At 39.9% G+C, this 23,996-nt stretch overlaps 1 protein-coding gene across 1 annotated transcript; it reads left to right on the forward strand.

Annotated features, from left to right (window-relative positions):
* Window positions 1–1,085: 1,085 nt before the first annotated feature.
* Pdss2 (Decaprenyl diphosphate synthase subunit 2) lies at window positions 1,086–21,721 on the forward strand. Its single transcript, XM_028312109.1, has 7 exons — window positions 1,086–1,604; window positions 2,967–3,098; window positions 4,450–4,638; window positions 12,553–12,689; window positions 15,879–16,039; window positions 19,577–19,768; window positions 20,957–21,721. Exons 1-7 carry the CDS (start codon window positions 1,294–1,296, stop codon window positions 21,113–21,115), a joined length of 1,281 nt encoding a protein of 426 aa, XP_028167910.1. The 5' UTR covers window positions 1,086–1,293; the 3' UTR covers window positions 21,116–21,721.
* The last annotated feature ends 2,275 nt before the right edge of the window (window positions 21,722–23,996 follow it).

Below are 23,996 nucleotides of genomic sequence, written 5' to 3' on the forward strand. Positions count from 1 at the left end.
AAAAAAGATTAATTAATTGTTTTATTAATCGAGTATTTGTCAGTTTTTGGAGACTAACTGTGCTTCACCTTCAACGTGCCCGGACGTCAGCTGTTTTGACAAATTCCCCGATTACGCTAATTTATAACGTCTCCAATACAGACGCGCTTTTTTTTTTTTTTTTTTTTTTTGTGGCAATTAAACCTCTCTTGGGNTTGACATAGTTATCAATAGAACGTGGGTGTTTCAGTTCTATTGATTTTTCATGGATTCCGTGGAGTTAAGTATGCCCGTAAGCAGGTTTCGAGAAGCCACCGGGTCCAAAGCGGGTTGTTCATACGACAACCCACTCGACACTCGATGCGCGCTCAACTTCGAAGTATTTCAATGTTTTTTATAATTTATCACTTCACTGCACTTTAGAACACAAAATAACACCAAATTTGTACACTAAAGTCCATTAAATAATAAATTGAAACCATTAAAACAGATCGACCATGCTTCCCGTTCAACTACCCTCCACGGAATCCACAGACGCGCTTTTTCGATTTCTTTGATTCTGCGATACGGATTTGTCAAAACAGCTGACATCCGGGCACGTTGAAGATGAACATTTTTAGTGTAATCGGGGCCTTGAGTACATGTACCGATAATTTATTGTGTTCAAATAACTACTTTGTATTATTTTAATACATTTTATAGGTGCAAATAAAAAAAATCCTTCTTTGAAAATTCAAATAATAAAAAAAATTCAATGTAAAGCGAATCAGTAAAAATTATTCTACGAAAATTCTGCGTAAATGTCACGTCTTATAAGATGTCTCACATCGGCACTTCGTTAGGTCTTCGGTCTCAGTATTAGTCGATGATAAAGGTACGAAAATCATTTGAATTTGTGATTAGATTTCAGATTTCGAGAATATCGTGTTGTTTGTTTGGGGTATGTAGGTATACTTTTGCGAAACTAACATGTATCAAGAATGAAAATCAAATCTTATGGAAGTATGTGTGAATAGTCGTATTTATTGAATGAAGCACAACACTAGTCAAAGTGACATTGACATTAGACAACGGCAAACTGACAGTTCATTTATGTCCCGCGAAATCGGCGGTCGTTCGTAATTTGAATTAATGTAAAGTATTCTGCAAGAGTTAAGTTTTAATTGCATGATTGAAAAATCAAACAAAATTCGTTTGTTTTCGTTTTGCAAGTTGAAGTGTTAAATAAAAGATTGTTGGTGCTAATAAAAGTTTTTTTTTAAAACAAACATAAAGTCGCTTAAAGTTTTGGAAACTTAGAGAAAAGTGTTCAAAATGAGTCTGAGCCGATTAGGTAGTTTTATGAAGTGCGATTTGGCGAGAGTCTCAGCATCGAGCGCGTCGATTTCGAAACTTTGGGGACCTTGTACTAAGGAAGTGAGTACTTGTAGTACGCAGCGCGGGAGCGTTACCCAACATAGTTCTAAGCCCGACTGGAACCGGGCGGTGAGCGAGGCGGAAAAGATTGTGGGGTATCCGACGTCGTTCCTGAGCCTTCGATGGGTGCTGAGCGACGAGATCGCTAATGTGGCTCTCCATCTGAGGAAGCTGGTTGGGAGTAACCATCCACTGTTGAAGACTGCGAAGTAAGTTCCTCCCACTTACTACTATTTTACAGAGTTACAGTAGAATCCCGATTATCCGGATCAATTAAAACAAGGGGTGTTCCGGATAATCGATGGTAGGGCAAAAAAAAGAATGAGACATGTATAGGCTCCTTAAGAGCATTTGACGATTTGCAAGCACTAATTTAATTAGTCTAAACAAATAAAGATAATTTTGATTTTGATTTTGATTTTGAATCGAAAATCCGGATAATCGATTTCAAAGTAAAATCAAATAATAATGAACTTTTTTCAATAGAAAGGGTTTTCAAAACATCATTTTACAGTCTAAAAATCTAAATTTTAGACCATTGGATGAATCCATTTCTTTTAATAATGAACTAAGACGACGTCCGTACCATATTACGGTGGCGGCGCCTTCCGTTTTTTGGGTCCAGACCCTAAATCGGTAATTAGAAACCGTGAAAAATGAGTCCGGATAATCGGATATCCGGATAATCGAAGTCTGGATAATCGAGATTCTACTGTATATGAGTCCAAGATTTTTTTCTTGTAGCTTAGTATACCTGGTTGAATACAAATCATAGCCCATAGGGCATTCCAAGGCAAACTTTCAGGCCCAACTACAAATTAAAGTAGGCAATGCCCTAAAGTTTATTAAAAAGAAATAAGTTAATATGTATTTTAAAAAATAAAAATAATTCAGCCTTCTTTTGGGAAAGTACTTTATTAATATTTTTAAATAAATTAATATTTTACAGTTTACCTAATACTTTTCTTTCCTAATCAAAACAATTTGATCAATACATTCATAATAATTACTTTGATATGTTCAATCATGCGTAATTTGACATGAAATATTTTCATTCTGTGTTTGGTAAAGCATTCTATCATGTAATTCATTGAAATATTATTATTTTAGCAATATTTGATTTGATTGGTAGAGCCTAACTATTATTAAATTGCTAAACAACTGGCACTTGGGGTATGATTCCAGGTGTCTTGCACTTTGTGAGGCTTACATTTTTTTTTGATAAATCTATGTTATGCACAATTTAGGTTCTTATTAGCTCTAGCCTAACAAGTACTGTAATATGAAATATGTAATGAATGAAAACTAGAATCTGCAGTCTACCAGATTTTTACAATTTAAATCTTCAAGACCACCTGATTAAGGTTTTTAGTATTTTTCTTCTAGTATTTATTTACTTACTTTTACTTTTTTAAATCTTTATTGTACACAACATAAAAATACGAGGTATAAAAAGCGAGTTTAATGCCATTGGCATTCTCTCCCAGCTGTATAGCATATGAGTACTTTTGGAATTTCATTGATGGATTATAACAACTGTACTAAGGGAATCTATTCCCTATTGTTATTAGGAATTTGATCTACAATGGCAAGAACAACATGCAAGCCTGGGGCCTCATCGTGCTGCTGGTGTCGAAGGCAGCCGGCCACAGCCCAGAGATACCTGATATGGAGCAGGATAAGGCAGCTGGAGTACTGCACAGGTACATTACTTATTGTTTAACCCTTTAGGGTCACCGCAGATGGGCTTCGACACACGTAAATGTATGTAAAAAACGTATCTTACTTTTGGCGGTGTTCGGGTAAAAACGCTGGTGATCGTGTTTTGTGGCTGTGGCGTGAAGCCCGTGTGTAGCGACCCTTATAGTGCACAACATGTTAAAAAAATATTGATTTTCGTCCTTATGATAAATAAATAAAAAGCGCAAATTTTGGTTGCATTGTATGTGGTCAGCCCAGGCTTTAAGCAATTCACACCTACCAATAGACTTCGGAAAAAAAATTCAGACCAGATTGCGCCGAGGAGGCCTCCAGACCTCGGCGCAACCTTCTCTTTCTATGATCTGAGGCGCAACCAAACCACCAAACCACAGTTACACCAAAGATGTTTCTAAATATTACTTTATAAGTTACCTATGTTACAAAACATGGGTTGTAAAACTAATCAACATTAAGTTTCCACATCTGGGTCAGATCATGTTAATGATATGATAAACTTTCTCCTATAAAAGTTTAGGAAAATTGATCTGCAATAGATAGCTAAGGGCCCTTCTATTTGTAATACTACATAGTTTCTAGCCTATGTTGTTGATTTTCTCTACTGATATCGTATTCGCGATGTTGAACTTGCTACGTAGGTATTAATTAATGTTATGCAGGTGCCTAGCTAACAAACTGGCAATAGTAAACAACTCGCTAAGCTACTGATAGGACATCTGAATTGCAAGTTTTACTTGAAACAAATGCTGTCTAAGGCTAGTTTTAGAATCACGCTGACGCACACTCACCGTCAACGCTGACTGCCGAAATGTATAAAGCGTCGGCGCCGAGCGATCAGCGTATCTATAAAACGTTTCCTTCAATTACATACATATTGATCTGTCAGCAGTGCCGACGATCAGCGAGCGGCCAGCGCGATTCTTAAGGCCTGTACCTCTAGCACGAAAAACTTGCGACTTTGAATCGCTTGCGTAAGTTCGTGCTAGAGGTACTGGTTCAGACACTGCGATAATCGGGAGGTTGCTGCGCCAGTTCTCGTAAATTTGCATTAATGAGATTCACCCAGAAACCGCAAGGTAATCGCGTGTCTGAACTAGGCCTAAGTTACAGATCGTGCCATCCAAGAAGACGCGCCCCACCATTCGGTATCGGTTTGAGTGTTATCGGTACACGCTAATTATCCATGAGTTAACGCATACTACATTATTTTCGCGACTGACGCTCGGATCAAATTCCCCGCACACCGCAGTTCCTTCGACCAAAAGTTGGTGGGGCGCGTCTTCGTGGATGGCGTCTAATATCTCAGTAGGTGCTAATAAAACTGGTGTTTCGCAGTCAACGCGCCCTGGCCGAGGTGACGGAGATGATCCGCACCTCGCACCTCGTGCACAAGGGCCTCGTCAACATGAACGCGCGGCAGCAGGTGGCCGGCGAGCCCGACGACATGATGTTCGGGAACAAGATCGCGCTGCTCAGCGGCGACTACCTGCTGGCCAACTCCTGCTCCGAGCTCGCCAACTTGCGGTCAGTACAGTACAACAGAGACAAGGGCCAACTTGAGGTCAGTACAGTAAAGTACAACAGAGACACAAGGGCCTCGGCAACATGAACGCGCGGCAGCTGGCGGCGAGCCCGACGACATGATGTTCGGGAACAAGATCGCGCTGCTCAGCGGCGACTACCTGCTGGCCAACTCCTGCTCCGAGCTCGCCAACTTGAGGTCAGTACAGTACAACAGAGACAAGGGCCTCGGCAACATGAACGCGCGGCGGCAGGTGGCCAAGCCAGACGACATGATGTTCGGGAACAAGACCGCGCTGCTCAGCGGCGACTACCTGCTGGCCAACTCCTGCTCCGAGCTCGCCAACTTGCGGTCAGTACAGTACAACAGAGACACAAGGGCCTCGGCAACATGGACGCGCGGCAGGTGGCCGCGAACCAGACGACATGACGTTCGGGAACAAGATCGCGCTGATCAGCGGGGACTACCTGCTGGCCAACTCCTGCTCCGAGCTCGCCAACTTGCGGTCAGTACAGTACAACAGAGACAAGGGCCAACTTGAGGTCAGTACAGTACAGTACAACAGAGACACAAGGGCCTCGGCAACATGGACGCGTGGCAGGTGGCCGCGAACCCGACGACCTGATGTTCGGGAACAAGATCGCGCTGCTCAGCGGCGACTACCTGCTGGCCAACTCCTGCTCCGAACTCGCCAACTTGCGGTCAGTACAGTACAACAGAGACACAAGGGCCTCGGCAACATGGACGCGCGGCAAGTGGCCGAGTCCGACGACATGATGTTCGGGAACAAGATCGCGCTGCTCAGCGGCGACTACCTGCTGGCCAACTCCTGCTCCGAGCTCGCCAACTTGAGGTCAGTACTGTCTAATATGAGGACCACTATGTAAGTAATTAATAATTAGTAGGTATAGGGATGCGGGCAGCGCAGGACCGTTCATTGTGGAAAACCTTGGAGGAGGCCTTTGTCCAGCAGTGGACGTCATTCGGCTGAAACGAACGAATAGGGCATGTGACATTGACGCGGCAGCAGGTGATGGCATGAGTTCGGCCAACTTGGGGTAAGTGGAACTAGAAAGAGGCGTTGTATTCCATTATTTAGGGATTTTAGTATTTATTCTTATACTTGTATATAAGCTCGATTGAACGCACGTTAGGTATAGTGGCCGGTGCTGAGGCCGTTCGGCAACAAAATCGCGGATACTACCCGCTCGCCAATTTGAGGTACTTACTTTATGTAGATGTTAGAAAATAGACCACTAAAAAGACGATACACTGTTGTTCAGAGGTAAGTATATACTAGCTCTCGCTCAGAGTTCACTAACTTGAGGAATATAGACATGGTCATGCTAACCTTGCAAAAGTGAGACAATCACGCGGATTTACCGTCTGCCGAACAAAATAATATGTCAACGGTTAAGGACACTTTATCTCCTGGCAATCATACTTAACATGCAATAAAAATACTGCGCCTCTATAAACTCTTGCGTTAGTGCACTCGACTATAGATACTACACTCAACATCAAATAAATCGCACCTCCTGCAACAAGCACTTTCAAATGTATGCATCCCCACTTCCCACAAATGTTGGCTTCATTTCATTAAAGGAAAGGTTTTATTCCCAAAAATGTGTCTTTATAAGGATCCAGAGTCACTTCTTCAAAAAATAGGTAGTAGTAGTTACGCTTGAGCCAACTTTTATGGCTATAAAACTGTTAAGTTGGGATTAATCGCTATCCATCTGTTAAAGAGGACACGTGAGTTCAATTTGGTTTTATAACCATAAAAATTGGTCTAATTGATCCCAGAGGTGAGCCCAAAGTGAGGTCTTTTTTCAAGTCACATTTATGGTATGTTAATCATTTATTAAGAAATTAAATGTGTTTTTTATTGGGCTTTCAAATAACACCAATATTGTTGGGGCACCATGATTGTGTCAGAAGAAAATCTATAAAGTTCTCGTCGCGGAAGGTGCGATTTATTTGATGTTGAGTGTATTAGATGAACTGTCGATTACAATAAAAATAGAGAGTTGCGTTGCGTTGCGTATTCCGCAATGGTCGGCTGCAGACTGCAATGATCCGTGCAGTATTTGGGTGAAGTGAACGCCAGTTACGGAGTTGCCTATATTTCCACGTGCGTACACGCTACTTACCTTGTTACTAACAAGCACGTTGGTGTGTACTTAGGTAATGTCTACCTAATATGCTGAACGAATCCATTCATACAATCTAGGTAAACCTACATATTTCCACCGGAGTCATTATCTGAGTTGAGACTATAACCGTATCGACTGCCTATAGGTCGTAACTTAGGTAATAGAGCCGTTCTCAAGTCACCACTGTTTAGTCATTGTACTTATGCCACTGTTGCACAAATAATTCTTTCTAGAATCTAGACTAATCTTAGCTCTCATTTGGCCTTACTTTAGTGTTGAAATGATGATGAAAACCGACGCTAGCATAGCACAAGCACTAAGTTGCGTAAGAATGTGGTTTAGACTCTAGACGATAGACGCACCGTCCGTCAAGTGAATTTTCTTTGATGCTATAACAATTAAACAATGTTTGATTTTACAAAAAGTATTAACTTTATTTGTAACTAATTATGTACGTGGCTTCGTAACGCGTTTCGCTACATTTTTCGTTGATGCTCCGCTCCTATTGGTCATAGCGTGATGTTATTACATATACCTACTTAGCCTTAAATTTTCAAATCGAACCAATACTTATTGAGATTAGCTCGTTCAACCAAACAAACAAACCAAAGATTTATGATATTCTATATATATATAAAAGAAAGTCGTGTTAGTTACTCCACTTATAACTCAAGAACGGCTGAACCGATTTAGCTGAAAATTGTCAGGGAGGTAGTTTAGAGCCAGGAGAAGGACATAGGATACTTGTTATCCCGTTCGAAATAAAAAAAGTCTGCTTATTTATTGCCATTAAGGCGGAACAAAGTTCGCCGGGTCAGCTAGTTCTTTAATAAACATAACAAATCGTGGGAATCTATAATTGTGTTGTTTCTTCTTGCAAAACAATTCGCATGACGTTGTCTTTGGTGTTTATCGAGTTTAACGCCATAGTTGAAGTACGTTCAAATCTTCTCAGACTGCACTTTCAAGGCCTGCTCTGAGCCGACTTACGTAATCCGCCATTAAGTAAATCGGAGTCCGTCAAACTGGTACGAGACATTATTGATAAAGTGGTAAATTTTCCATGGTTGTATAATCGCGCGTGTAATTTTCCCGGTTTTCTATACAGGTTGATTTTTGTATCAGTATCCTTAGGAGCGACTCAAATCAGTGACTTACTTAATTGATTTACGTAAAGAAAACTTTTTATACGCGGTTTCAAAATTGGCTCACGTGGATAATTTGCTTCGTTCATAGAAAAATAGGTACACACTGCTAACTAACTGCAAAGCATAATACACATAATGGTGAGCGAAAATAAGCAACCTTTAAAACTTAAGATATGGGCACCCGCGAATAAAAATACCTCGATTAAAAATAATTAAGATAAAGTAAGTATTGTTAAATTGTTCTAAAGAGCTTATTAAAAAAATTGGATACTGATTACAAAGTCACCCTGTATGTATTGTGAAAGTCCCGTAGTAATTCAGTCCCATCTTGTATTCCTATCTCTCTGGGACTATTGTTTTGTTCGGGAAAGTTACGCGGTTGTAAATTATGAGTGCGGTGTTGAATACTATTACACCATTAAATACTTTGAGAGTGTGGAGTATGGAAGAAAACTTCATTTACTATCGGTTAGGTATCCGATTTTATTAATAACCCTGCAATCTACTAAGTAGGGGGCAAAGACCTACGAGTAACTTGTAAGTATAAGTACTACAATATCTATCAATTGTAGAGCTAAGTACTTAAATATACCTATCGTTTTAAGTAGTTTCTCTTCGGCCATGGTCATCTTTGGGCTTAAGGTATAGGTACTTATTTGCGATGGCGAATTTTTGGCTAGGTTTTCTGAGTACCTACTTACCTAAGTATGGCAATGTGATAGGCCAAGTTAGCTTACTTAAAAGTAGGTAACTATCTCTGTTACCATTATGCTTGGAAATTATTTCCATTTATGAAAATCTTTCGTACAACTTTTTCATCTGAGTATTTAAAATAATAACTAATATGGCTGAGTTGCACCACCTAACTTTGACCGTAATTTTGACGATAACCGGTACTTTTGTATGGATTTTGACAGATTTTTGACGTTTGTCAAAGTTAAAGTAAGATGGTGCAACCCAGCCTAAGCACCGTAAAATAATCGGGTCAAATCGTGACTCGGAAAGTTTCGCTGCTGATTTGCATTCAAAACATTATGTTGCAAATGTTTATTAGATGCGCTAGAACAAGATCTTTATTGCCCATTTTATTGTCTTATGGAGAGGGATATTACAATAAAGAATTATGTATGTTTTACATTTCAAAGAGAATCATTATAATTTTCGAGTGGTCTCTCTCTCTTTTCGAATTCTGTGGGGGATAAACTTAATTGTTTGATGCAGTTGCCCATTTCTTTCTTTCTTTCTTCTTTCTTTTCAGCCAAATGACGTCCACTGCTGGACAAAGGCCTCCCCCAAGGTTTTCCACAATGAACGGTCCTGCGCTGCCCGCATCCAGGCTCTTCCCGCGACCTTTACCAGATCGTCGGTCCACCTAGTAGGAGGCCTGCCCACGCTACGTCTTCCAGCCCGTGGTCGCCACTCGAGAACTTTCCTGCCCCAACGGCCATCGTCTCTACGAGCTATGTGCCCCGCCGTATGTGTAACTTCGAGAAAGAGGTCAATCGTCGAATCCAACTCGGATGGGCAGCGTTCGGGAAGCTTCGCCATATACTCACGTCCGAAATACCGCAGTTGCCCATTAATTATAATAATTTGATAAAACCGTTTCTCTATAGGTCTAGAGCTAACTCAGCCAGTGCCTGAGGTATGGGAGCTGCTGTCTGTTGAAATCAAACTTCAGATTTGTATGCTCTGTCACATCACAATGTTTTTGCCACCCCTCCCCTGCCGCTTCCATGCCTCTGGCACTGACGAGGTTAAGCTACAATTTTTTTTGATGTTTCTGCTTCATGGCAAAGGAAACGACTCGGCCGAAAATCTTTATATGGACCCCAACACCTGTGTCCATACACGATCCCTTCTGCCTACATATAACAGCTTGCAGGAGTTCACTAAGACCGTTCGGCCAAATTTTGCTATGACCCAAGTGTTAACCAATCACGGTTATCACAAATCATATTTGCACCGCTTTCACATCGTCGCCGATGAGAATTGTCCCTGCGACGACCAAACCTCTCAAACGTGGAAGCACCTATTAACACAATGTCCCCGATTTGTAATACAACGACAAAATCACGAAATTACTTCCTCCATGCTCAATGTCGAACCATACCTACAATCTTACAGATTTAATTAAAAAAGAAGAGACCATCAAAAGCTTTCAAAAATTCATCACCTATATTGTAAATCACCTAAAAGAATTCAACAAATAGAAATGTAATCCAACTTATATCCAAAAAATAGCACACCGTCTTGCAACTGGAGTAATCCAATAGCACCTTTTGCAAGGCATAACAAATGATCATTTATAAAAAAAAAAACTGTTTTTCAACAATAAGCCACTTCTTTGGTTGATTCCTCAGATTATGTTTTCTTCGAGAGCCATAAGTAGGTACTTGTGTGACAATTCATTTCACACGACTCTCTTGATGTCAGGTGGTAAATCTTTTATGTAGGCTCGGGTACAAATACGATTGTTCAAAGCAAGCTACATATTCCCGAGGTAGTTATAAGGTCTCTAGGTCCATATCATTATTGTAACTTGTTCTTGCAATTGCTAGTTAAGGCTAGTAATTATTATATTCCATACCTACTTACATAACGGAACTGCAAGCCGCGGCCCAAATGCAAGAGAACACAGTTTCTCCTGCCCTCGAACGTGATAAACTTACGAAGGACATTCATAAATATCAGTTCTTTAGAACTCATTATTGAATTTAAACTATAGGTAACTTTATAAGTAGTTTTAAAAAGCTTATTGACCGCATTGAACTTAAATTAAATGTCTATCTATGAGGATCTAAATGAAGGTAAACATTTTGTATTTCATTTCTACATTATTGTTTTATTTCTCTCAATAAACCAGCAGCTTGACCACAAGCATTGGCTTTAAACGTTATTCTAAAGTCTAAAACTGACGTTCCTTTGTTTTATTAGCGTGCGGCGTAACGCAGGGACCTATCATGTGTCCACTAGTTGTAGTTGCGGACAGAATACTGATGGAGCAAGCGAAAGTGCTGTTCAGCGACGCTAGGTGTGAATTATTATAATATCGGCGAAAATATTTTTAGGTAACAGTTTATTGTTAGGCGATTTCTATTGGGATTTTTTTCAGGACTGAAACACGCTTTGTTAAATGTTTCTTTTAGTTAAAGTACTTTCAATAATCAATTGCGGAAACATTAACGTCACAAGAAAAATAGTCACTAGGTTATTATTTTGTGATATTACACTCAGTACCTTAACGTACCTGAACTCTAGGTTTTGCCCTACAAAGCTTTCACTCACCATATTTATTAGTATTGTATTACGATAGGTCAAGTAAGCGATATATTTTTGGTTAGATTAAATAAGAAAATAAATAACTTATTTTCCTTTTTTTTGCAAATATTCCGTCTCGTCATGTATTAACGGTCAAAGAGCGTTTTTTTTGTTAAAGGTGGCACTAAAAGTATTGTTTTTAACTAAAGATGGAACCAAGAGTTTTGATACATTGTCTCTTCCAAATGACATAGATCAAGTTACTTTATTGTTGTTGAAGTTTCGAAGTTTTCTCCACTTTCCCTATCTTACCCGCCTCTTTGTTTTGCTCAATGCAAGTTATTTCCAGTTCACTAGGTGTACTGTAGACACACGCTCAAATGCGCGCAATGTATAAAGTCTAGTATGCAGCAGTGCCTATTTATATTTTAAGCGGGAAAATGATTAGCGTATTATCCTTATCCATGGGAATGGGCAAATAATCTCAGGAAGTAACAGTCCAAGAAAGACTTATGTTGCGATAGAAGCCTAACAAACACGCTCTGCCCCAACCGGTCGACCACAATCATGTATGCATCTTGAGCGTGGTATAATAGGCAGACAGTCATTTCAGGGCAGTCATTTATGCTCTTAGATTTATTTCTCACATATAGCTTGCCCTACTTCACCATCACCGCTTGCTTCGGGACAATACGTAGGTATATTGGCTAACGGCGAAAATCATAAATAGGTAAATACCTCCAGTAGAAATTATGCTTTATATCTTGGCCACAGGAACCAAGAGGTGGTCGAGTTGATGTCATCAGCCGTGCGGGACTTAGCCGAGGCGGAGTTTACTGCAGAAGAAGCTAGAGAATTGCTAAAAATGTATTCCTTTTTTGTACACACGGGTTCATGAGCTTGCGTTGCAATCGCAGCCTTATCTCCAATGGAAATTCAACCTTATTTCGTGGCCATAGGAACAAGGAGCTGATAGAGTCGAATTTACTTGAGCTTGTGTCTAGCTTTGTCTCCAATCTAAAGTCCACTTTAATCCCTGGCCATAGGAACCAAGAGCTGGTCGAGCTGATGTCGTCAGCCGTGCGAGACTTAGCCGAGGCGGAGTTCCTCGGTTACAGGGACGAAGAAAACAAGTCACCTTTACTGTAGAAGAAGAAAGAGAATTGCTAAAAGTGTATTCCTTTTTTGTACACACGGTTTCAAGAGCTTGCGTTGCATTCCAGCCTTTTCTCCAATGGAAATTCAACCTTATTTCTTGGCCATAGGAACAAGAAGCTGATCGAGTCGAATTTACTTGAGCTTGTGTCCAGTTTGTCTCCAATCAAAACTCAACCTTATTTCTTGGCGACAGGAACCAAGAGCTGGTCGAGCTGATGTCGTCAGCCGTGCGAGACTTAGCCGAAGCGGAGTTTCTCGGCGACCGGGACGAACAGAATAACCCGCTGCCCTCCCGCCCTTTGCCGGAGGCGGAGTGGGGACCGGCTTCTGGTGAGAACACTTTTATTCCTCTTTTATTTTATTTCCCTAACTTTATTGCTCAAAAATCTTTCCTTGCTAGAAGCACTTGGTATGTGGGCAGCGCAGGGCAGGTTGATATCGAAATCCTTGGGGCCTTACTGCTCAGCAGTGGATTAGACGTCTTTAGGTTGAAAAGAAAAGAAAGAAAAATAAATGAAAAGAATGTACGCACAAAGAAAATACCATGTTTGTTTGTAGACTTTCTTTCATTTCAACCTAATGCCATAATAGACTGTTTGTGTATGGGTGCTTTTCCGCCACTTTTCCTCGGCACACACTCCAAAAGTTTTAGTACGAAACATTTAGAGTACATCTCTATTTTGTACCTAACATTTTAACTATTCTTTACATTAATTCTACTCGTAATTAATCATCCAACTCGCACCTTTGTGTAATTAATAGCTTTGCACAAGCACGTTCAAGTTTCGAATGAGCAAAGCTAAAAGTCAATAGATCGCGAACTGTCCATATTTGCCTAGCGACGTCAATGCGGGTCAATGTGTAAACTCGTGCGCATCCGCCATTCACTTTACAACATAATCTTTGAGTACTCTCATCAGATTTAACATGGCTATTTATAGAACTAGATAGAGTCGTCTATAAATAGATTGATTAAATATGTTTGTATCATCATTGCAGTAACAACTCTACTAACATCTAGAATAAACAACATTTTATTGGGTTTAACCGCTTGAGTCCCAGACGGCATTAATTAATGTCATAACAATTGATTATCTATTGTGTCTAGATTCGCGGGCCTTGAAGGATTAATAGTGTTGTATCATATTAAAACTTTGCCAAACACATTGAGAAATGAGAAGTGAAAATAAAAATTAACAAAAAACTTTTGAATTCTGTTTGCGAAAGTTACAACTTTATTGCAAAAATGTATTACGGTTTGTTGCGCAAGATAGACATTCAATCACCGATACTATTCCCACCTCTCGTTCCCACCACTGTAACTCCTGTGTAGAGGATCTACAGCTTAACCGCCATAAAAACCCAACATATGAAGTTCAAGTTTGTCTCGGGGGAAAGTCAAACAATCATTGGACCCGCAACGAAATTAATCACAAGAACATAGGAGAAGTTCGAAATTAAGGTTCGACTTCCCTCCATTGCAAAGCGGATGACAGGTGAGAAACAAAGGTTTAATAACCTCTCACCGAGAGTGGGTTTTAAAAGAAAATGTATGCTGGCTTAGCCCAAAATGAAATGAGTACCATCACCTTACAGCTATCCGAGAACAGCATAACCACGTCCATAATATTCGTCACTAACACATAAAATATCTCGTGTGCTTGACGAAACTTCAAATCCTATCAGGGTCAAGACAATTACGAGATTTTTGAACCTAGTCGAAGCGCATGGAAATTTACCATCTCTCTCTTACTTGGTTATGTGGTCATCAGCATATGTAATCGGTGAAGGTACCTACTTCTTAGGGGAAAGTGAATCTATTTTGGTATTCAATTAATGCATTTTTTTTATCAATTTAATGCTGTAATTGAGTCTTCTAATGAGCCATCAAGAATTTAAAACTATTTCTAATACCAATATTATTTTTGTAATTTCTTTATTACTACTTTATTCGTTAGTATAGCATTTCAAATAATAAATCAGTGCCGAGTCAATGCAATTTCAATGCAATAACGTGGTCGTTAATAATAACAATTAAAACACAATGTCGAAAAATGACAAAATATGAATATCACAATTTTGGTAATAACTACTCGTTTGGAGTGTACGTAGCACAACCCAGGCCTGTTCATCTCCGCGGATTTACATCGAAAACAAAACACCACGGCGTACCCTCTTATAGGCCTAGGATGCGCGCCGCGATAAGCTTTTATCGCGAAATTTTATCGATTTCATGCGATTAGCCCATACGTTTGTCGTCTAAAATCATCGATAAGATTTTATCACGGCGCTCAACCTAGTCCGGCAGAGATGTTTAGTCGACAAGGCACTCACGAACGAGCATTGACGCGCTCGCACGCGTATCCTCCGTACATTTGCATTGTAAAGACATTTTTTACTGCTTGGTTAATAATAATTAGAAACACAAAATACACTTTTTTTAAGTTGCTTGTTGATGTCATTGAAAATACATTTTTTAAAATAAAGAAAACTTTCTGTACGTAATACTTAATACTCGTATTATTCTGTGGAACAGCCAATAAAATAAATAAAATGGGTTTGATGACGTGTAACAAGCATTGACATGTGCAGCGATCGTGATAATATCATGAAGATGACGTCTTCTGTTTTCAACCCATATTGTTATTGTTGAAAGAAAATTATGGTTTAGCCACAGAAAAACTGGTCAGTCATACTATAAGTCAGTATATCAGGAATAAACTGTATTTCTTGTCTTAAAGGGCATTCTATTTCTTTCCACACTATTAAACTCGGCTAAACCAACTACGATGTGTAAAAAACCACATTCCACAGTGTAATGTGATGTCCACAGCACACTGTGTATTAACATTCAACGTGTGTCGCGTTCGCGCCCTGAATGCTAACGCTAGTGTCCCACTGTGCGAATTGCACCGCCTCAATAAGGAACAATGTGGTGCTTACTTCATTCTTCCGTCTCTGTGTTTATTCTTACTTATTGATGCGATGTCATGAAAATTGAGACGTGAATCTTGTTCTGTTTCCTATAACAATTCTGTCAGACTCGCTAATAATAATAGGGTACTAGAAATGGTATGCCAAAAAATATTTATCCTCATTGACTGGGCTCATCAATGCGGGATTAGGAACTTTTCTTTCACAAATACCTATTCGGCACTGAATGAAGATTTATGTCATCAATTTGGTCATTTCGGACTATGGTAGTCTATTACTGGGCGTAAGCCTTCCCCAAGTAGTACACAAAGCACGATTCTCCTCCTTACGTCTTCGCTAATTTTGATAATAGACTGTCTCCATTCGAGAGTTTGTCCAACTTTGTCCATTTTGCCTCTTTAGCTTGTATCTTGGACGACAATAATGTTATATTACACCTTACATTCTACCACTTAAGCTTGCATTCAGTAGGTTCTCTGCATGTGTTCTAAATGTTATATTACACCTTAGTAGGCTAACGTCCATTATTTAGCTTGCGTCCTGAAGCATACTACTTCAGTACGCTAACTCCGTATGTTGTTCCAGAATGGGACTGCATAGTGGACCCGTTGCCCATGGGCGGCGTAGCAGGCTGCCTGCCTCGCGAGTGGGCCTCGCGCCACGTGCTCGCGGCGGGCGCGCTTCTCGGCAAGAGCTGCTCCGCCGCGCTCAAGCTGGCGGGCCACCAGCCGCAGCTGCAGACGCAGGTCGGTCGAGTGTCCCCACAGCACAGGTCGCTGCCGGGCGGCTGGCGGGCCACCAGCCGCAGCTGCAGACGCAGGTCGGTCGAGTGTCCCCACAGCACAGGACGCTGCCACGGGCGGCTGGCGGGTCACCAGACGCAGGTCAGTCGAGTGTTCCCACAGCACAGGTCGCGGCCACCAGCCGCAGCTGCAGACGCAGGTCGGTCGAGTGTCCCACAGCACAGGTCGCTGCCACCAGCCGCAGCTGCAGACGCAGGTCGGTCGAGTGTCCCACAGCACAGGTCGCTGCCACCAGCCGCAGCTGCAGACGCAGGTCGGTCGAGTGTCCCCACAGCACAGGACGCTGCCACCAGCTGCAGCTGTAGACGCAGGTCGGTCGAGTGTCCCCACAGCACAGGTCGCTGCCACCAGCCGCAGCTGCAGACGCAGGTCGGTCGAGTGTCCCACAGCACAGGTCGCTGCCACCAGCCGCAGCTGCAGACGCAGGTCGGTCGAGGGTCCCCACAGCACCGTTGCTGTCAGTTCAAAAGGACGTATGTCAAATCCAAATGTAAAAATTAAACAGTTTTTTGTGTCTCCTGAAAACCTACTTTTATAAAATAAATCCTTTTGAACTGACAGCGACGATAGGACGCTGCTATGGGCGGATGGCGGGCCACCAGCCGCAACTGCAGACGCAGGTCGGTCGAGTCGGTTCACATCATCATCATCATCATTTTAGCCACAGGACGTCCACTGCTGAACACAGGCCTCCCCCAATGATTTCCTTATCGCGTGGTTGGTAGAGGCCTGCATCCAGCGCCTTACTGCTACCTTTATGAGGTCTTCGGTCCTTCTCGTGGGTGCGTTTTCCGGTACGTGGCCTCCAGAATCTTGCTGCCCCATCAGCCGTTAATTCTGCGTACTATGATGTACCCTTACCATTGTCACTTCAGTCACAGCTTCAGCTTGCTAATCCATCAGGCTATGTCAGCGACTTTAGTTCGTTTACGGATGTCCTCATTCCTGATTCGATAACGTAAAGAAACACCGAGCATAGCCCTTTCCATAGCACTCTGTGCAACTTTGAGCTTCTTTAAGAGGCCTATTAGTGGTGGCATACTGCACAAATTGTTGCCATCTCTAAAATTTGGCCAAGACGCGTGAAAGCTCCGGATTTTGAGCCCAGTACCCGAATGTCAACAGAACTTTTTTAGTCGCGTCGCCCAACATCGATCTATGGAATAAAATGTTTAAACCCGGTCTACAAAAACCTACGTAACCTTAAAACAACAATAATAAATAAATAATAGAGAATAAATTATTTATTGAATTATTTATTTGACAATTTAAACTCTAGAATCTTATGCTACAAAAGGTAAAATTATATACATGTGCCTGAACTAGGAGATTTTTTCCTGTATCTCAGGCGAAATAAAGGCTTAACAATGTGTGAGTTCAGTGTGCTGTTATACTCAAGGTGAAAAAAAATCACTGACACCTCAGTCAGTCTATGCATCGGGCAAGATGTGCCTTAAAGGTCACTTCCTGTCCGTCCGGTGGGTTCGAGAAATGTCAACGGAAACACGGAAATTCGATAAATTCACTCAAGACGAAGAAAGTACCTTGAACTCTACGTTAAAAGTTGCTTGGTGCACTTAAACCAGAGGTAGGTAATAGGTATGTTACACACACTTCCGTCTATTTGTCTGTTTTTTATTTAGTAAAGAGTTTTGTACAAACGACCACGTAAAGTTATTTTGTTGAACAGTTATTAATTATGAAAGAAAAATATGAGTAATATTTTCTAATTATATTATCTGTCTGACGGACAAATAATTGAAATTTTGTCATCTAACCTAAATAGTAATCTTTAATTTGTTTTAATATAAATCATATCAAGTAGACATAATTAATATGCAGTAAACGATCATAAGAGAATAATACCCAAGTCATTAATTTGTAGTTAGGTATCCATTACAATTTTATGGGGTTCATTTAATTACGAACAGTTAAAATGTCAGACCTTGCGAGTTATGTAACATTTAAAACGTTCAGGAAAACTTAATAGCTGGTACCACCTATTTATTAAAAAAATTGTATTTATTTTTCAATGGGAAAAAGTATAGAATTTTTGCTTTAAATCAAGAATATTATAGTAGTTCTATTTGCGCATTTTCGCAACATTTTACGAGCACTTACTTACCTATTAGATTGCTTGCACAAGTCAAGTACTGGCGACATCAGCAAAGCGCATTAGAAAGTTCTCCACCATTGTACAGTTTAAGGTCATGCCTGTCTCTTGAAGGAGGCCCTTTGAAGAGGGCACGATTTGACCCGTGCGTTGTAAAGGAGACATGATGCTTTTGAAATTAAAATAATATTTATATTTGCTTTGTCTTGGAAAATGTATGTAGGTTAGGTAGGTACTTTTTATATTACTAACATGTCTACCTACGAAGGTAAAAACAATCCTGAACACTATTAACGCACACTATTATTTTCGACAATGCGTATTTTTTTCAGCAATGAAGGCCATTTTGTTTAAATTAATGCTTCTTTTACCCATCAATCGAAGAGTCCTAGTGCCTCTAAGTAGTGCTCCTAACAACGTCTAACAACTTAAAGACATTCGATCTAAAATATTGTTGCTTTAGCCTAGGCGCAGACCACCGACTTTTAGTCGGTCGATAGTTGGGCCCGATTTTAATTTGTATGAAAATCAAAACGGTGTAATGTGCGCACTTCTATACATGCCCATACTGGTTAACTGCCCGACTAAACTATCGGCCGACCAAAAGTTGAGGTCTGCGCCTAGGCTTAAGATTATTATACGGCTTATGGCTGTACCCTTTGATTGCGTTTGCTATCTGATTTTCCGAGGTTTGCTATTGGATTATGCAAATCCATTTCTGAGCGTTGAACATTTTAATATTGATGAGTAAGCACCTAATGAGCCTGAAATATTCATGATTTATGCCATATTTTGCTATGTTAATTTTAGATGAGTAGAACATATTTTGGTTGTTGTGATATTTTAGTAACATGTCAACACTATAAACGGGACTAAGTATACCCTCTCAACCGTGTTGTGGTGTTCAGGCAAAATAGGACTACTCCTATTCTTCCCGTGGATTTCATGGAAAGTGATTCATTGAGAAATATGCGAACATAAACGATGAGTTTTGAAATCTATATATATTCTTATAATGATAGTCAATTGAATTCGCGAATCGGTGACGTCATTGGTCTACCGTTTTTCACAGATCATCATAAATTATAGCCTATATGTTATTCTGGATTATGAACAATAATACTGTGAAGTTTCATCAAAATCCGTTCAGTGGTTTTTGAGCCTATTCATTACAAACATACAAAAATAGGTACAAATCTTTCCTCTTTATAATATTAGTATATATATGCACCACGGATGATAAACATCAATTGAGGGGGACCTATCTTATGAGTTATTAGCTACCTGTCAATAGTATTTTTCACAAAAACAGATAGCTCATAAAATATATAGTGTCAATTTTATTATCCTATCTTCTTTCGTTCCAGGGCTACCTGTTCGGCTGTCACTTGGCTCTAGCCTGGCAGGCGTTCCTGGACCTAGAAGCATTCACGGGCCCTGAGCCAGCCAGCTTCTCATTAGTGGGTGCACCAGTGGCCTTCACGCTGCAGGCCCGCCCTGAACTTTATGAGCTGATTGAGCCCGGCCGCCGTAGCGTTCACGACGTAGATTATCACGCGGTGAGTGAATATGTATGACGCTTCAAAAAATTTCTCAAAGCCTACCGGGAGCTGCAGCACTACACTTGGGCTCCTGAAAGCACCCGGACTACGAAGAACACATATCATGCGGTGAGTGGATGTTTAAGATTACTCTATGAAAGTAGCTCGTGGAAGCACCAGTGGCTTTCACGCTGCAAGCTCGACCTGAATTTTATGAGCTGATCGAGCCGGGACGCCGCAGTGTTCACGACGTAGATTATCATGCGGTGAGTGTGAAAGATGCTCTGAAAAACAATCGCTTTATTTTCCGTATCATGTAGTATTTTAAAAAGAAGTTCATTCGAAATGTTAGAAATTAATGAGTTGAAGTCCAATTTCACTTGTCATTCCGTAGAGGTGTAGGTAGCAGTCGCGCCGTAGTAGCCGTGTAGCAGTCGCGTCGTAATAGTGTAGCTGTCGTGCCGTAGTAGTCACTCCGTAGTAACGTAGCAGTCTAGTGTCACAGCAGTCACTCTGTAGTAACGTAGCAGATACTTCGTAGTAACGTAGCAGTCTCTTCGTAGTTACGTAGCAGTCACGTCGTATTAAAGTACCTAGCAATTGCGTCGTATTTAAACTATTTAAGTACCTAGCAATCGCGTCGTACTGTTAACCGTAGTAACGTTAGAGCTCTTTCAAATTAGACGTTTTGAGTCGGACGTTGTCGTGCGTTTTTGCAGGACTGCACACGGTAAATTGTATGACAACTGCGTCGGAATGACAATCACCAATAGTTAGTGTGCGGTCTTGCAAACGCACGATAGACGTCCTGCTGAAAACGTCTAATTTGAAAGAACCCTTATGGTCAAACGCTTGTGTCCCTTCAGCTATACCGCGCGGTGGTGGAAGGCGACGGCATCGCGCAGACCAAGCGGCTGCAGCGCTCGCACGTGGCGTGCGTGTGATTAAACGTTTCACTAAGTTTTTTTATTAACTGAACACTGTAAATAATGTGGGCACTGCTTAGAAGAGGCAGCGCAAGAAATTCAATCACTATTGTCGATCGCGTAGCAGTCACGTCGTAGTCGTGTCTCGTGTAGCAGTCGCATCGTAGCGTGTAGCAGTTGCGCCTCAGTAGAATAGCATTCACTCTGTAGTAACGTCGCAGTCGCGCTGTAGTCGCGTCGTAGTCGCGCTGCTCCATTCATATAACTCTTCTACCTTCAGCTATACCGCGCGGTGGTAGAAGGCGACGGCATCGCGCAGACCAAGCGGCTGCAGCGCTCGCACGTGGCGCGCGCGGTGGCCGTGCTCGACAGCTTCCCGCCCGGCGACGCGCGCACTGCGCTCGCCAACATCATCGTTGCTATGCACCACGAGATATAAGGTACAGGGGCGGGGCCCAGGATACATGTCGCGTCACAGTCGCGTAGCAGTTGCATTGTAGTCGCGAAGCAGTCGCGCCATAGTCACCGTTCATCTTCCCAATTTAGATTTCGATAAAGCAAAGGGGTCACGAATATTACTTTGTCTAAAGGCCCTGACCAAACATACCTATAAAAAAACATGTATCCTAGTGGAAAAGAAAAACTACGAGCTTCAAGTATAGAGCTTTAGAACTGGAAAACTTCGGTACTTAGGTACTCATCCGTCCCACGTTTCAGTAAAACGATTTTTTGGGCACAATTTGCTAATAATATTCAGGTATTATTGTACAGTACTTATTTAAGTTTGTTATGATAATCAAAATTCAAGATGAAATAAAAATAAGTTTTTGACCTATTTTTGTAAAAAAAATGTATCCAAAATCATATATTTTAAGTAATTAAAGATTACACCATAAGTATTTAAACAAGATTTTTGAGGCTAATATAAAATGTTTTAAATTCCTAACGTTTGTAAAAAACAGCCATAATAAATACATTCCACATCTATATTATGTATAAATGTAAACATGTTAAAACAAAGTTACAAATAATAAAATGTGGGGTTACCAATGCAAAAAAAAACTTATGTAAGATTAATTATGTAATATAATTAGTGCTAAGACTGACAATGAAATAATTTTAATGCTCAAATCGATGAATTGTATGTAAAACATTTATATATTTTGAGACTTTTCTTATCTTAAAATGTCTATGAAAACATTCCACGGTTTTATAAGATTTTTTGATTAAATATAAATCGGTTTTTACTAAATTAGTCTATATTATATTTATAAGATAATTTGTGGTGTTGTTATTGTTATTTTTATATTGGATTTTATAAAAAATGCGAAAATAATTTGTCTTTTATTCAAAATGGCAAGTCCTTATTCTATGTTTATGTAACTTATTTGCAAAAAAATAAGGTGTGAAGTTTGATAATAGGGTAATAAATAAAACATGCGAAGTCTTTTTAAATTATTGTATTAATAAATAATGGTAGTTCTATTTACATGACACATTCGATTACTCTTTTGTTTTGGCAGAAGACAATAATAAAAATATCGTTACAAAGTCCATCGTAACACAAAAGCGGTTTCGTATAAAACCCACATTGGCAATACCCATCTACAAACAAATTGTATTTTTGGTTACAACATTTTGTCAATACTGGTCGATTTGGTTTCAATGGTATACTAGAACACACTGGAGACAGACACACACGCACGTGAGTTAATGGGTATATCACAGGTTGCTAGTGACCTAAATGATACATTAGTTTCTTACAAAAGACCCGAGATAATCTAAGGAAGTGTATTCGATTACATTTAGTACAACCTTGCCTGTTTCTGCTCGATTCGGTTACAAACTATTGATACAACTGCGATTGCTCTGATATGTCTTGTCACTCAATGCATCAGTTAACATGATTGGCAACTAGTAAAATGGCAAGAACTCTAGGGCATTTTACCAACGCTTTACTTAAAACAATATCCGAATACAATTTAGGCAATTTCGTAAGAATCCAAACGCCAAGCACTCCATAAGACCGACGACAATTTCGCACCATTCGTTATAGTATTTCATTCCTACGTATTACAATGTACATAGACCCCGATGTCTATTATTGCTTAGTTTTTATAAGTTTTGCTCTCAAAACTTTTACTTATAAATAATTTTCACGTTCGTCCCAATAAATTTACCATTCAATAAATACGTACACGTAAAAAATATAAACTATATCAATAGTTTAATCTTTAAAACAAACTTTTTCTTACTCTAATTATATATTAATAACTATTTATCAGTATGTTTTCATTCATTTTCAATAATATGCCTACTTTATATCTTTCCAAGCGCCTGATTTTTTTCCTTGAACGTATCCTATTCTTATAAATGTATGTTTATTATTCATCTTTTATTGTATGTTTTCTAATTTATAAAATTTATCGTCGCTAAACAAGAAAATGATCAATTACACGAACAAACAATAAGGTCACATGAGTGAGAAGATTCGCTCCACATAATATCAACGGCTAGCCAAAGTACAGGCACTCGAGAGTAAAGAAGGCTCCTTGAACATGCACAAAACAACTGCAATAATTTAATGTCGACTCATAAAGCAAATATATTAAATATTAACGTCTACCATAACACTAAATTATTACAAAGAAATGATTTGATAATGATTCACGTAATATAATAATATAAATAAGTTAAATATTCTAAAAAGTTAAAAATACACACATCTTAACCTAATAGAAAAGCACTCATGTCTTTGTTGAATAAAATACACTGCGGCGACAACGCCATGTTTCGAGTAACTAATGAAATGCCAAAACAATCAATGTAAACAAAGGCAGAGGAATGGTAATCATTACAAAATACACATAAAATAAAACAACTAATACACAGACAAAGGTACAAAAATATCAATAAACACGTCGTCGAGTCCGCACAACCTCCTCGTGATGTTTTGTACTTTTGTTCTGAGCACATACATACATACTCGTAGGTTAGTAGTTATTGAGATCATTGCGTCGCATAAAGCGGATTATGCGCTTAATTAGAAAACATCGACAAAATATGCAGACAAAATGCTAAACGTCACTATTTTATACAGCACAGAACGTAAAAATAATTAAACTAATTCCAGAAACGGTCGATTCGACCCCGGCGCAAACTAACATTACGACAAGAATATACAAAGAACTCTACACGATTACGGTCACTCGAACGATACACGATCGACACTAAGCGATAACGTAAGACTAGCTGAAATGCGATAAACACTATTAAACTTAAACTTATCTTTGATTGAAAACTCACTCGGTTACAAAATA

This window comes from Ostrinia furnacalis, unplaced genomic scaffold, assembly GCF_004193835.3.
Source record: "Ostrinia furnacalis isolate ACB-3 unplaced genomic scaffold, ASM419383v2 OfSCF0273, whole genome shotgun sequence".
In the NCBI taxonomy this organism is placed as follows: domain Eukaryota; kingdom Metazoa; phylum Arthropoda; class Insecta; order Lepidoptera; family Crambidae; genus Ostrinia; species Ostrinia furnacalis.